The following is a 15245-nucleotide window of genomic DNA, read 5'->3' as shown; positions in this document are numbered from 1 at the left end:
ATCATGGCCGATAGGAGAATGCTGATAAGTGGAGCTGTTTTTTCCTGTGTTTGTCTCTGGGCCTGGGTTTCCATCCCGTCTCCCACCCGGCCCAGAGAGAGCCGGGACAAGAGACTGACCCGATGTCATCGTGGTAAACAAAACGCGATATCGTGTGACACTGCGCTTCCCCAACCTGGCTCCTGCTTGTTTATACAGGTGCCTATAGAGGAATGCGAGTATTTAAAGTAAAGCATCGGGCCTGGTAAACACAGAAGTTAATGGGTCACATGCTAGCAGTGGTGCACCCCTTCAACACTACCGCATTTTAAAGCTGCCAACACAGGCTGTTATTTTCCCTTTCAGATGTGTTACCAACAGTGGGAATCCAGACTTTTAAGTGTCCCTGGAATGTGTTTGTGTGTCTAGCTGTTACACTTTTCCCCCCAGCTCTTCCCCGATTTGAAAGCCCTTTCTCCTTTTCATGGAAATAATTTCACATACTGTACTACATGGGTGTTGTTTTTTCATTCGCACCATTTTTGTCCTAACCATTATCTACATATGTTTCTTGTATCAGTGTCTCTTCCTCTTTTGGGGATATGATAAGCAAGAATAGCTTTGGGAAGATAAAGCAGTTCATATCAATACTGTTATGACAGCAGAAGTCTCTGGTTCCAATCCTCGCTGATGCACGGATCCCAAAATTTGCCTTTGCTCTTGGACACAGGGAGGTCATCAGGGACAAAGTGAGAGTTGGGGATTGTCTAAACAGATGCTTTTCATCAGCAAACATCCTCTTCCTCTCCTCTTGAAAACACTTTTTTGTAGCAATATCAGCATCCCTGCTAAGGATAGGAAGTCATGCTGTTTAATCTTGTTGATTTAGCATAATAAGAGGGGTGCAATTCGTTAATACATATTGAAAAGATGGTTTGAGGAGATTTCTGGAACTTTTCCTTACTCATCCAAGGTGGGCAGTTTAACTATACAGGTTTTTTGAAGGCTTAGGTCTCTTATTTGTAAGAAAATAAGGTGTTGATTTTCTTGGCTGTGTCTTTAGTTTCCTGATATTGCTATAAAAGCGTTGAGATGTACACTTCAAGGACTTTCAGTTCCTGCAAGTATTCCAGATTGAGCAGAGGGTTTGCTCGGGGCTATGTCCCGACCCATCTGCCTGCTGACCATGACTGAGGCAGATCTCTTCTTATTGACTTCCTTGTAAGGCTTCATCTTAAAACCTCCCTCGGCATTTTCAAGGGTTTGTTTTCAGCTCTTTACAGCTAGTTTATCTGGGAACCTGAAAATCAGAAAAAAATTGGATGTTAGATGAACAATATGAGCTTAAATCTTAAAAGGTGGGTTTAAATCCTGACAAGCATAGCATAGTTAACCCCATAGGTGAATGAGTGCAATACATAAATGTTTGAGGTGTGAAAAATGATGGTGAAATTTTCAAGTGTAGTTGCTAGTGCTAAAACGTTTATGTAGGTTGTGATTTCAGGTCTGATGAGGTGGAAAATAAATCAACAGCTGAATAAATAAAAGTAATAAATGGCAAAACCTAGAAAACAACAAAAAAAAGAGGAACTGGAATGGCGCTGTGAAAGTTTAGGCAGAGCAGGCAAGTAGGTAGTGCAATATTTTCAAAGAGTCTTTTCCTTATGTTTTTTTTGGCTGCGTTTCATTAGATGTATGTAAAATCTAATGCTTTTTTTAGTCATTAGTGTAACTGAAGAAACTATATTTTTCCTGTCTAGCTAACATTCCCATTTCCACTAAAAGTGCATTGTCAAGTGGAATGACCGCATTCATGCAGTCATTCAGTGACCTGAGGTAAAGCCGGTAAGAAAGATTTATGTTTCAATTTGTTCAGCTCAGGGGGACTTCTACTGTGAATGGATGTGTAGTTTTATTCTCCCTAGCTGCAACTGATTTGGAGGCAGTGTATTAAAGAAAGTCACTTCCAGTTTTCAGGATTGCTTCAGCTTTGTGCTTAGGTTTTGATATGCTTTTGTGTGTGTGTGTGTGGTTTTGATGTTTCATTTTGTTTTTATTTTTATTTTTTTATTATTATTATTTTTTTGATTAATGTTGTTTTGGACAGCCAGGGTCTGTTTGGAAAGCATGCACCGTGTGGAATGTGTAGTCTCCCTGCTGAAATGAAAACTCAGAGGGGGTAACTGAATACTCCCTGCAGTCAGTGCATTGCCAGCCTAAAGAAAAAACAAACATGCTTACAGAGAACAATGAACATTCCTTGAAACCCTAGGAGACAGATTTTTTTTTTTTTAAGGCAGAAAAAAAAAAGACCCTGTCAAGGTCTTCAAGCCCAGACTTCTGAATTGTTGACATCCAGGTGGCACACGGGCTTCTCGCCCCTTGTCGTTAAGTTGGTACCTTGCTGAGCTGCAACTGGTTGGCATCTACATTTTGCAGTTTAAAATGTGTGCTCCTACAACATATTTTTCCTCTTTTTTTCCACCTCTGCCTGACCTTCTCTCTACATTTCTAGTGATTCAACTCTGCTTTTCATTAATGTTTTCCCTCTGCTTTTCTGACCTACTGGCCTTCAGACCTCCAAATGCAGTTTATTTAGAAGCAACCCAGAAATGCATCTGGACAGTTGAAGGACTTGAGATTGCCTCTTCAGAGGGTTGTGATTCATGAATCCCCAGTTGCTTGTTCTCTTGTTTAGCTCTGCCTGGCTTCAGGGTTCCTCAGATGGCAGCCGCTCAATTCTCAACAATCGTAAACTAAAATCTTCCCTTGCATGTAAGTGATTTCCACTGTGGCTCCCCGGCTTTCAACTTCACTGTAGATTTGAACTGAGAATTCAATATTCTGGTAAATTCTTGACATTCAGAAGATATGGAGGCAGGTCAGAGGCAGGTCACAGCTTGAGAGCTAGATGTATCAGGATGTAGAAACTCGCTCTGTCTTTAATTATCTGTGTTTTTATTAAGATAAGAAGTTCTGGAAATTAAGCTGCTTGATTAGTATTAATAATGAGTGTTTTAGAATGGCGTATAAGACTAAGCATTTTACATAGCATTCTTTTTGGCTTAGATTTAAAGGTCTGAAGATTTTTAAGACATCTATCCTGAAATTACATAAAGAGAGCTTTTATGTGCATGAAATGAGATTGCTGTGGTGTATGAGATCATCCTAATGTACTTTCATCAAGAGATATTGCTTATTTTATTAGGTTATTTAATTTAGACTTTCATTGCAGGAGTATCCTTAAAACCTGTACTGTGAGCACCGCAGTTCATGAAGTTAGGTTTTCTCTGGATTTATCTCGTTGATTGACTTCGGTGCCTTAGAAGATGGTTGTACTTTATGAAGCTTTGTGCAGTTGGGGCGATTACAAGGAATTCTTCTTTGTAGGTTCACAGACATTTAATAATGAGGGACTTGGAGATACTGTAGTCGACACAAAATGTAATGAAGACATAAATGAAAATCTTTGCTTTGAACACAAAGTGTCAAGTCAGTAAGAAGAGGTACGATACGGATTATGAGCAAATGAGGGATGAATAAAAACTCTAGATGCATAGATCATCTGAGAGGCTGGAGGGTGTGTTGACAGCAAAAGAGAAGGGAACAAACCGAGAAAGCTGAGAGCCTGACTTGCAAAGTCTTCAACACCTACAGCTGCACTTGAAATCAGCTTAAGCTGTTGGTACTTGTTAGTCTGGCTGATCAAGCTTTTGGGATTTATTTTAAATTTAAAAAATAGGCAACTCGTAATGGGCTGGTTTCCTTCATCATTGTGGGAACTGCCCCAAACCAACTGTTAAATTTGTTGTGTACGTGTTTCACTGCATATGATCAATAATTCTGTAAAAACTGAATGCATACGAGAGAGGCCCATGGAAGCAAAATAATCTTTCAGTGAATATCCCTTAGTATGGCTGTGTTCTTCGGCAGCATGACACATTATTTTAATGCCTTAGATCTCAGATCAAAACCTCTTCCTCTAGCCAGAGCTGTTAGTTAGCTGTATGGACTGTAAATTCTCAGATATTTTCCAAAATGGTATATGCCTGATGAAAATCAGTTTATTTTCCAGACCAGGTTGTTATCCAATACTGTGTAGCTTCACAGAATGCCAGTTCTGTGGAGATGGCTGTGTGGTTAATGTTATTGGCTATGTGGTTACTATTACTGGTTACCTTTTCTGGAGAAATAGATTTTAAGGTGCCTGCCCAAAGCTCTGTTTGCAAGTATGATTACCTGTACTGTATTGAAGAGATCTCCAGATCACAGATTTTTTGACTGTCAAATTTCCATTAAGCTTCCTAGTTTTCTTAGGTAGTTTCCCCTCTACCTTTTTTTTTCCTGTTCTCATTGTCTCTGTATCATATTCTTTATAGTGTTTGGAATTTTTTCAATTATTTTGACCACTTAATTACTGTAATAGTTATTGTATGAAGCCAATATTGAAAGCTCATTAACTTGTTTTAAAGTGTCATTATGCAACCTTAATAATTCTACCATTTGGTTTGCTTTTTCTCCAGATTGAAGATGGGAGCAAGGCTGCATCTGTGGACAAGTTACTGGCTGGGGATGAAATTGTTGGCATCAATGACGTGGGCCTCTCTGGTTTCCGACAAGAAGCAATCTGTCTGGTGAAAGGCTCACACAAGACGCTAAAGCTTGTAGTAAAAAGGTAAGCTAGTGACATTCAACTGGAAGACCAAATATGTTCCAATCTTTACACTATTGAACAACAAAATTTGCCAAGAGTTTGCGAGATAATGGCTTTCATTTAGTGCTACTGATGTTCATATTATGTAGCGTTACTTCTTGAACAGAGGATTGTTATTGAAGAAGACGTGGGCAGACATAGCGTATTGATCAGAGCAAAAACTGGGGCACTGTATTCTGTGAATACTGTTGTAGTGGTAGGAATCAGTACCCTGTTCCTTTCTGCCCTCTTGAAATACAGGGACTGAAACAAACTGTCCAGCCTGCCCTGCTGCTTCTGTATTTGGTGAGCTGACACTGGTAATGCTTTCTGGTACATTTGCAGTGCACACCAGTTTGACTCTGAGTAGCAGGTTATGTGCGAAACTTTTGGAAAAGTGTTTTCCCATGAATACTTTCATGAAAATATCTATGAGAATGTTTGGGATCTCAAGCATTTCTTATGTGATTTGGTTAAAGAGTGCTTTCAGTTATATATTAGTGAAGGGAAAAATTGAAAATATTTATGAAAACAGAACATATTTGTGATATGAAAACTTTGTATTCTCATTTTGACTCATGACACTTAAATTCACGCTTTTTAGAAAAACTCATTTAAATAAAAATAAGCTTCATAAAAGAATTTTGGCTTTTGAACAGATGCTAAATGCAGGATAAATCTGATAAGTTCTGAAAAAAAAAAAACAGGAAATTTGAACAAGAAATCTTGCTCACTAATTTTGTATTCAGGTGAATCAGAACTTTCTGATTTTATCACGTTATACAAACTAGACTTTCATATGAGAATTTTGGGTGTCTTTGTTGGAATCAGAAAAGAATTTTGTTGCAACACTGAAAATGCTGAGAATTGGATTTGACATGTATGATCAACCAGTCCATAAATAAAATAGGTATTCTGAAACTGTCTCAGATGGGGACTATGTGTGAAAAAGCACTGATAGATGAGAAGTATGTAACCATGATTTTCACCTTTGGTTTAAGAAGGTGTTTTTGACAGAAGCAGTTATAGGAACAATGAATCTCTTTTGCAGGTAACAGAATTTATGTCCTCTCCAATAGCTACTTCCAGAAGCTCACACAATTTTTTTTTTGTAGCCCTGAAGATAATAAATATAAAATAAAATGCATGCACAACTATTGTAAATCACGTTGATGTTCAGCAGTTTCAACTTGTGTTGGCTATTCTGGTGAAAAAGTTGTGTTAGTGAAGCTTACAGCAGCTGTTTCTGTCACAGAAAGAGAGAACTTCAAGGTTGAGAAGTTTTATAGACACTGAAGAATCTGCCAAGACAGCAAGTCTTAATTATAACAAATAGCTTCAGACGTAGTGGAAAGATTCCCTCTTTCATGATGCTTTTCAGTTGTGTGATACTAACTTGCTCAGATCTGTGAATTCTGATCTATCTTTGGAAATGACAGAAGGTTTGTTGCTGAAATACCCTAGCAGTAGACTCACCTAAGCCATTCTTGAAATTCATAAGTACTTCACTCCATGCACGGTGCTTTTGGAGAACTTTCCTACAGCTAGTCAAGCACTGATTTGCTGCTAGGGATTTGTGGCCATTCTTTGCAGGCAACAGAGCTGCATTGCTATGCATGCCTACAATCAGCTTGGTGCAAAGCTGATGGATTTTCATCAGTCCTTTCTCATCGCTCCTCTTTTTCGTTCCTTAGCATATGCCTGTGCAGCAGTCGCAGGCAACCTAGCTGTTCTGGCCAAGAGGCTGAAATAGTGGCTGTTGTTAGGGAAAACATTTTTGTCCTAAATTCATTAAGGTTTCCAGAGCTCCCAAAACAGGCAAGAGCCTTTTGGGTCATTGGCAAGCCTGCATAATATTAGATAAAATTTAATAAAACATACTGAATGAAATTAGCTAGGGTTTTTGTTTGTGGTTTTTCAACTTTGCTCTTTCTGTTGGAAAGTTGCCTTAGGACATCAGTCCTTTGACGGTCAGAAACCTTTAAACACCCAGTCTCATTTTATTCTTGGCCAACTTGTTCCCATGCACTGCTGTCTGTGTGCTGAAACAGCTTTTCTTTTCCCGTTGGAAGTTCAAATGATGCAGGTTTTTATAAAAGCCTTGTTGCATGCTTTCTTCCAGAAGTTATGGTTTGAACAACAGTATTGTTTTGTGCTGTTTGCCCTAAATCTTAGGCTGAATTTTTATGAGTGCTTTAAACAGTCCTGTCTTTAAGCAAGCCAGTTGTGTAGTCTTTGTACGAGCACTCCTGCAGGTCTGGATTGAATTGGATCAGGGGACTGATCTGACTGCAAAATTACTTGGGGAAGTAGGTTTTCAGCTGGATAGGACCACCACTTTCAGAGGCAGTCTGCACTTTAATTACTTACAGCGATCTTGAAATGGTTGCCTTGGCATTTTTAGACTATTTCAGTTTTCTTTAGATCCACCCTTACTGTTCTCTGGGGAGAGTGGGGATAGTCCCACAATTCCTTTTCATTGAGTTATATATAAGATGATGTACTGATCTTCAAGTTGTCTTAGCATCTTTTTGTCTGCTTGCCCTGTATATCCTTCGTCTAGCACAGTGATGCTTTTCTTTAGCATTAATTTAACATGTTATTCCCCGGGGATACCAGTGTGATAATTTGAAGCACAAAACAGACAAGCAGTTTGAAGCTCAACAACCCAGCCTTGGAGGTTTAAAGGATCTTAGTTTTAACTCACTTTTGTCCTTGATATTGGTGGGAATTAGCTTGAGAAGCCAAGATTTCTTAGGGTTGTTTATGTTAACTATTTCTAGACTCATCCAGAAGTAAAAAGCAAGTGCTTTGAAAATTATCGTGATGTAGCAAAATTTACTTCTTAACAAAATTCTTCTGGAATGTAGAGAACTTCCTGTTAATGTCAGGAAAATCAGGTTTTATTCATCACTTCTGAGAAGCACATTCATTTGAAATTCTTCCATATGGGTCACTCTTCCATGCAGTAATGCCAAGCCTTGGTCTTGCATTGATCTAGTTATTTCTCTACCTGGGAAGCAGTAGGGCATGCTATTTTTGTTTTAGAAGTCTAATTTGTCTAAACCCAAGACCAAGTGAAAAAGTGTTGCCATAGTGAGGAACACGTTTCATTCACGTAATTAAATTGTGCCTGTAGCAGAAGTTTCTGGTTTGATTATTGTGGTTCAGCAGTGGTACCTGGCTTCCACAAAATTATTTTTACCCACTATTTTTAAAGAATCTGATGCTTGAACTGCATTAGGAGAAAAAGGCACTTGTTTCTAAGTAAAAGTGACTGCAGTACCAAATACTAAGCACAAATACTAAGCATAAATTTGCTGGCTACTGGCACACATACTTGGCCTTATTTTTTTGGATACTGCATATTTGTGGTCTAAGCCAAATCTAAACTGCGCAACAGGCTCAACAACAAACACACTTTAAGTAGCTTACAGGTATTGATAGCTGAACAAGTGCAGTGTACCTTTAGTCTTGGATTAAGAGAGGACTCAGGAGGCTTTGTGTTGTTTTCTCAAGTGGATTTGTCAAAACAATACACCTTAATTGCATGCTAGCTCTTCACTGTAGTACTGAGTCATTTCTTGAGTAGATTCCTATCTTAGGAAGATAGAAGGTATGCTTAGGACATTTCTTACAGGAATTGTATGTGAATTTCTTTCTTTTGGAAAAGTTGTATGTGTGTCTACATATACACATCTAAAATTGCTCCGAGTGTTGACACTAAGGTTGTTATCATATTATGAATAATTAGTTTTTCTGTGTCGCCTTCGAACTTAAATTCTCTTCCAGTTATTAAATATAATCTCCATGCCTTTGCACATGCTAGACATGAGCAAATGACATAAAGCTGTGAAACTCTGGTATATTTTTTCACTATGAACTCATGAGATTTATGTTAAATTGTTAAAAATTGGCACAGGTGGTGCTTCCATTTGTGCTCAGTTAAAGGCAGGGGGTGGGATATTGTGGCCTTTGGGAGCCACCCTGAGAAGTTAGGTGGGATTGTCCTGTTGGCTGCTTCAGTCGTGTGTTAGTGGCAATGGACAACTGGGGTGGGCAAGGGAAGGAGTAGCCATGGACTTCTTTCTGCAGGGGCTGCTGGTGGCAGGAAGCTGGACTTGGTTTAATTTGACCAGTTCTGGAAGAACTGCCAGCTCCTGAGAACCAATACACGTGAGCAGGCATGTTTTCTTTTCCTTTAAATAGTGTTTCGTTTTGATGCCTTTCTGTGGTGAAAAGGCAAATTGTTTTTGCAGTGCTGAGGAGGGCCCCTTGTTACAGAAGGGAGAGGGAAAGAGGGTGAGAACAGACTTGACATCAGAAGTGTAGCATGAATACTGAAATGTGCTCTGCTGAATCCTGGTAAGGGGAGTGAATGTTATGATAGCTGAACTACAAACTCCTGAACGTGGAAAGTTAGGGTAATCTTTGTTTGCATGGCACTTCATGAAGGGGGGGACAGCCTTTTAATTGAAGCACCTCAAAAGCAGAGCTTTCAGTAATTGTCCTGAGGGCTTCAAGATTGTACACGATTGTTTCAGAACCTGATGCCTGAGCAGAAGCCCTGGAATAAAAATCTTCCAGTCTTTTACAGCATTCAGATGGGAGATCACAGAAATCTTGGCATGTGCTGAGCAGACACGTGCTTAACACCACCAGTGACCTTTCCATCACGGGTTTTCTGTAACTTACCAAGGGAATCTAGTCTTACCCATTTCCTGCTAGTGGAGCAGCTAGCTGTGGACTTCTTAGCTCTTTTTGGCCATGGGAGTACTGTTAAAACTTGACAGCATCAATTTTTGAGATGGATTGAAAAGATGAGGGGTCTGTGTTTTCTGTATGAGGATAAGATATGATTTGAGGACTGGGAATTCTGTCTCTTACCTGTGTTTGACCACTTGTTAGTTCAAGTTTTTAGGTGTCAAAATAGTATAGGAAACACACATACAGATACATGTAGTTCTGCAAATTGTAAGCAAGTGTTATAAATATTTGGTCCATCGTTATGGTTAAGCATTGCACAGTAAGCCAAATGCATTTGTGGAGAACCATTGCTCGGTAGGAGTAAAGTCTATTTTGCCATTAAATTTTATGTTCATTACTTCTTGAACTAGGGTTTATTATTACAGCAGAACTGGGGTTGTTGCCTAGTAAACACCCATCCTTTTGGAAAATTACAGCTGTAGCTTTACTGCCCAAGAAGAGATTTCTGGTGCCTGTATTTCCAGCCAGACTTTGGAAATATCTAGGAAACTGTGATAGGGCTTTCTAGGGCTGTACATGCATGCATATGCCATTGCTGTAAGAAGCAGGCAGGGGTGGTAAATCTTCTCTCCTGATGTTTCTTGTAGTTGCTCTGCAGCTCTTTCTGTATACACTGTTCATGAGTGGGGATTTGTAACAGATGAATGCATCTTTAAAGTTCAAGGCTTGAACCTTTCTGTGTGGCTGTAGCCGGTGGAAAGGCTGGGTTGCTAAATTCAGGTTTCAGAAATAGACCGAGAAATGGGCCAGGGAGTTGCTTTAGGCCCACTCTTGTGCACTAAGCAGGCTCGGGAGTTGGAAGTATGTGCCAGATGGGATGTCCTCTGCCAGACCTGGGGCTGGCTGGCCACCATCGCGCTGCTCCTCCGGCAGCCTGGTCCTGCACTATTGACTGAAGACACGAGAAAAGGAGGTACATGCACACTCATATTTTCAACAAACTACGCTTGGAAAAAGCCCTGAAGAAGACCATTTCCCCTGCTCGTCAGGCTGTTGGCACAGTCAGTTACGTAGAAGCAGCATGAATCTGTGCTCCCTTCATCCTAGCGGTACCATGCAGGTATTAGGGTATTTCCCATGCAAGTCCTCTTTTTGGTGGGGCATATATCTAAAAAGCACTTTCATTTCTGACTGTTTTGGCTTATTAGTTTCTCAGTTGTGTCAACATGACTTGTTTTGTGCTGTTAGTGACATACCAGTCGACACTTTAAGTGAACATAAGCTTCAGTTCCTTGAATTGGAGGTGTTGTCCCTGGTTTCAAAGAGCAAATCATCGTTCAGTGTTTTTGAATGTTTGTCTTGTACAGCTGTCAGAACTCTTTTGATACATATGTTGTGACTGACATGTTTTTATGTTGTGGTGACTTTCATAATCTTGTTCTTCACAAATCTAAAAAAATCCACTGTCAAACTCGAATAATAGAAAGCCAAAAAAACGACAGACATCACCATGTTTTACAAAGTCAACTCCATCAGGATGATGTTTGAAGAAGTAGGAAGGGCATAGAAATTTCTTTGTGGGTAGAAGGAATCCTGTATAGTTTGAATATGCTTCTTCCAAAGGTTGCTTGTGGCAATGATACTGAGTTTTGTGAAGCAATTACCGAAATTGGACAACGTTACATTTTTGTGGATTGGAATATGCATCAGGCAGTAACAACCTGTGAGTCATAAATGTTTTTTTCTTCCTTCAGTCCTGCAAGCACTTGTTGAAATGGTTAATTTTGAGCATGAGTAGTCTCATTGACTTCAGTGAGAGCGTTCACATGACTGAAGATGAAAAAGCATACAAGTGCTTACAGGATTTAACCAGAATTTTATAACAGGCTGTACACTGGATTTGCTCTTAACACTGCTTTCCTCAGGTGAATTTCAGTTTAAGTGGTAGAGACAGTAACATGTATCCCGTTGAGTGAGAGGTGGAAGCAGGTGCACGTTCCAAAATTTGGGGGTCTGAAGTCTTTATCATTTCACGTAGTAATTTCACATGCACACACAAAGAATTTATCTGTGTTGGGTAGCAGCAAATACTGTAGATCCCTGCTGTCTCCTGACTGTAACAGAATTGTAACCCCATCCATTAAAGACCAAATGAATAGTGTTCTATGTTAGGAATCTTCTTTGCATTTGCAGTAAATGCTTCTAAATATGTTGTATGCATTTTGAAATATTTTTTGGGGTTGCTTTTAAAAACTTGAGTGTTTTTTTTTCTTTTATTTTTTTCTTTTATTTTCTTTTATTAAACCCCAGGTAAGAACCTTGACAATGCAAGTGCACAACTTCAGGAGAGTAGTAATACTCAGGTTGCAGTATGTTGAAGTTCTCCTTGTGCTACTTTGGTTTTAGGTTACATATTTCACTTTCTGGAAATAAATGACAGACTAGATTGCAAACTTGAATGGTTTCTTATATTTTTACATGTCAAGTAGCCTGCTGTGTTAAGTGTAGAGATTTTGTGCTCTACTTAGTTGCATAACGACATGTAACACCTTCCAATTTGCAAAGATTATAAAAGGCTTTAAAATAATTTCTGAATCCAACTCTTAACTCCAGAAATATGAATACTTAAAAAAAGGCAAGAATGCAGGAGTGTTGCAGCTTTAGTTACTGAATTACTGAACAAATTTGCATCTTATCTCCTAAACAAGAAACCTTATTTTATGGCCATTGCTCCTGAATTTGCATAATACTGGATCACCTGGCAAAGCATGATCTGGCACAGAGACACAGCTGCAGCACTGTTGAGTTATATGGCCCTTTAGTCCAGTGCAGAGGAGTGACAGAGTGTCAAAAGCCAGGATTTGGGGAAATTTACGCTGGGTTGCATTTTAAATCAAGATCTGTTCGTTGGTCTGGCTCACAGAGCAACCTTGGTGGCAGGTGGGCAGCCAAGCTGGGGCATGACATCTGATGGGGAAGAAAAAGGCAATGGGGGAGGTGGGAATGTCTTCAAAATCTGATCTGGTCTAGTGCATGTCAGAGCAAAATAACTTTCCAGTATAAAACTTGAAGTGTCTCAGCCTGTGGCGTTGTTCTTCGTGGAGGCTCAATAATTTGCGTCATGTGCCTGCAGTGTTTTGACCAGGAATGAGACGAACTAGGGCTGGGCTGTCTCCTGAAATGCCCTGGGACTGGAGGAACGCTCCTTCCCCACTCCCATTTTTGGGTCTCCTTGGACGTGGGTAGGTAAATCACAGCTGAAACCAGTGTGAGAGCACACCGCATCGGTGTAGGAACGCCGGTATTGGGAACATGGTTTCTAAGGCACTTCAGCTCGTCTGGGATAGCTATCGAACTGTAAACTCATTGCGGCAAGCGGCTCAGAGGCATAACACACCCGTTGCTCCTGGCCAGAAGCGAAGCAGGGCTTCCACGGCCGTGTGCTCCGAAAAAGCAGCAAGTTCCTTCTTGCTGAAGGCACCGCGCTGGGCTGGCGCAGGCAGCCATGTGCTGACTCTGTCTTGGGTGAAGGTGTAGGGGGGGAGTGAGTCCAAAGGCTGCTCTGCTTCCCACTTCTGGCTCCTGCTCTTTCGCCTCGGTCATGGTGAGAATCTGAAATTCCCAGTGTATTCTGGTTCCTTCTGCTATTGCTACTGCTTGCCCTGCTAGAGGCTGCGTTTTTCTTCAGCATTACTGGTGCATGAAGCCTTTTTTGTATTCGTGTTAAAGGTTAATTTCCTTAGCCCCTTGCTTACATAGCATGATAATTTCCAAAATATTTGAAAGTAAACCCTGCTGGAACCAGCATGTGGAGCTAATTCTTCAATATGTGAAGCATTTCAGATGCTTCCAGATGATAAAGACTCAAAAAAAAAAAAAAGAGAGAGAGAGAGAGAGAAAGCTTTATTATCCTTTGGAGGAATTCTGATAGATCATGGCAAAAACTGAGGTAACAGAATGACATCAGCAGTTTAATGCTATCTAGTCATCAAAAGGTAGTGGGATATACACAAAATAAGGGTGAGGAAAAGTATTTATGTAATTTATATAATATAACATAAATCCCACAATCAACACTTTTATCACTGACATACAGATGTGCTTGTCCAACTCCCTGAGGCAGAGCTAGGAAAAAGAGTTCCAGAATATGAAAACTTTATCATGGTAGTCTATTGTGAATTTATCAGGCAGGAAGATTGATGATTTCATACCTCATACAACCTAACACCTCCTTGTCGGCAGCATGCATCTTATTTATAAATGAAATTGCTGTTCCATCCTGCTCAAGCCTGCGTGGTTGGCTGAGGTATGAGGAAGACTGGAGCAAACATGGATGGTAAAATCCTGATTTGCCCACATTATTGACTGAGCTCCCATAGCCTGTAAGTGCACTAAGACTCGATAATTTATTTGCATTTATTTATTTTCACAGTTTGAAGCAGAGGATCTTACAGGCCTGTTTAGATTCTCTTTATGTAAACTGCAACTTCCTAGGTCACGGGAAAGGAAAGCAGACATTCTGCTCTGCTGCAGCAAGGTAATACTTCTTCCAGCACAGCATATTTGCTTAATTTTTGGACACAGGGTGACCGGCAGATTTGGGGTCAGACCAGTTGGCTCCCAAACACATGGGGAAGGGAAAGCAAAGAGCAATGCTGCAGGTCTTGCTATGGTTGAGAGCAAGGTGTGTGTGTTAATCTTGGTGTGAGTTTTGGCAGGTGAGAATGTGCATTCGAGGTGGGATGTGTGCCTCTGCTGAAATGTCTGCACATATATCTGTGTCATAGAACTCCGTCAGTAACTGCTCTGTCAAAATGCTGGTTGAGTTTGCCATTTAAAGACATCTCAATAGTAATAGACTGCTCTTATTACTTCTTTACTAACTTTTACGTCTCCCAGCCTTACCTCAGAAGTCCAATAACCTAAGCAAACAGTCATATATTTATTTTTCTGTTTTCAAATTTTAGGTCGGTTTATTTTTTAGGGTTACTTTTTAGGAGTCACTTCCTTTTATGATAAGATACTGGAAGCTGAAAATGCAAAAGCAGGAACTCCTCCTGGTTTGCATGGAAAAAATGCTGCAGTTCCATTTGCTGCTTCCAGAAATATAAGCCTTTCATTTTTTTTTTTCTTTGTGGTTAGAATTTATCGGTGCTTTTCTTGGAAAGATAACCAAGAATATGGAGTATTCAGATACTCAGCGCATAGAGACCAAAAACAGACAGCAAAACCACAAACACAGTCTTGATGTTTTAGCTCGTTGCACTGAGCTTTAGTGAGTTAGAAATGTTCAGAGAAAAAATACGGTGATATCAGAAAACAACCTGTTAATTTCAGATGTCTCAGTTTGAGTGAGTCATTGAGTCATTTTAAAAGCACATAAAATCCCCAAAGTGCTGAGTAATCTCCTTTTGAAAACAAAGAGAACGAGGAATAGATGTGTCTCAAAGTCAGTGCTCAAGAACTGAGACACCCAGAATCTCTCCTGACTTCTGAAGTTTGTGCATACAGCAATTAACTGTCTGAGGACTAACTTTAAATGTGCAAATAAGACTGCCTGACCACGACATAAGCAGTATTTCTGTTACTCCGAATAGCCTGTAGGTTTCCCCGTGATTGAATTCTTTGCCGTTAGCGCTCTCTTGTGGCTACTGCTTTCATTGAACAACTTAAAAGGAATTTTAAAAATACACGTGTAAATAAGAGGTTTCGGCCTTAGAACATGCTCGGTCTCTTTTGGATTAGAGTACCTAAATTAAACATGGTAAAATTTGATTTTAATATTTTATTTTAATGATACAGGAAGGTCAATCTAGAGAAAACCATCCAAAACGTATTTCCCAAAAGATCTCGAAGGGGCGTACGT

At 39.9% G+C, this 15245-nt stretch overlaps 1 protein-coding gene across 1 annotated transcript in view; it reads left to right on the top strand.

Annotated features, from left to right (window-relative positions):
* The window catches only part of SHROOM2 (shroom family member 2), a 127233-nt gene that overhangs the window by 46563 nt on the left and 65425 nt on the right, over window positions 1-15245 (top strand). The window contains exon 2 of the mRNA XM_035542286.1: window positions 4503-4654. Within this exon, the coding sequence (XP_035398179.1) occupies window positions 4503-4654 (152 nt within the window). The remainder of the gene's footprint in view (window positions 1-4502; window positions 4655-15245) is intronic.

This window comes from Cygnus atratus, chromosome 1, assembly GCF_013377495.2.
Source record: "Cygnus atratus isolate AKBS03 ecotype Queensland, Australia chromosome 1, CAtr_DNAZoo_HiC_assembly, whole genome shotgun sequence".
Taxonomy (NCBI): domain Eukaryota; kingdom Metazoa; phylum Chordata; class Aves; order Anseriformes; family Anatidae; genus Cygnus; species Cygnus atratus.
This window is presented reverse-complemented; position numbering and strand designations above follow the sequence as displayed.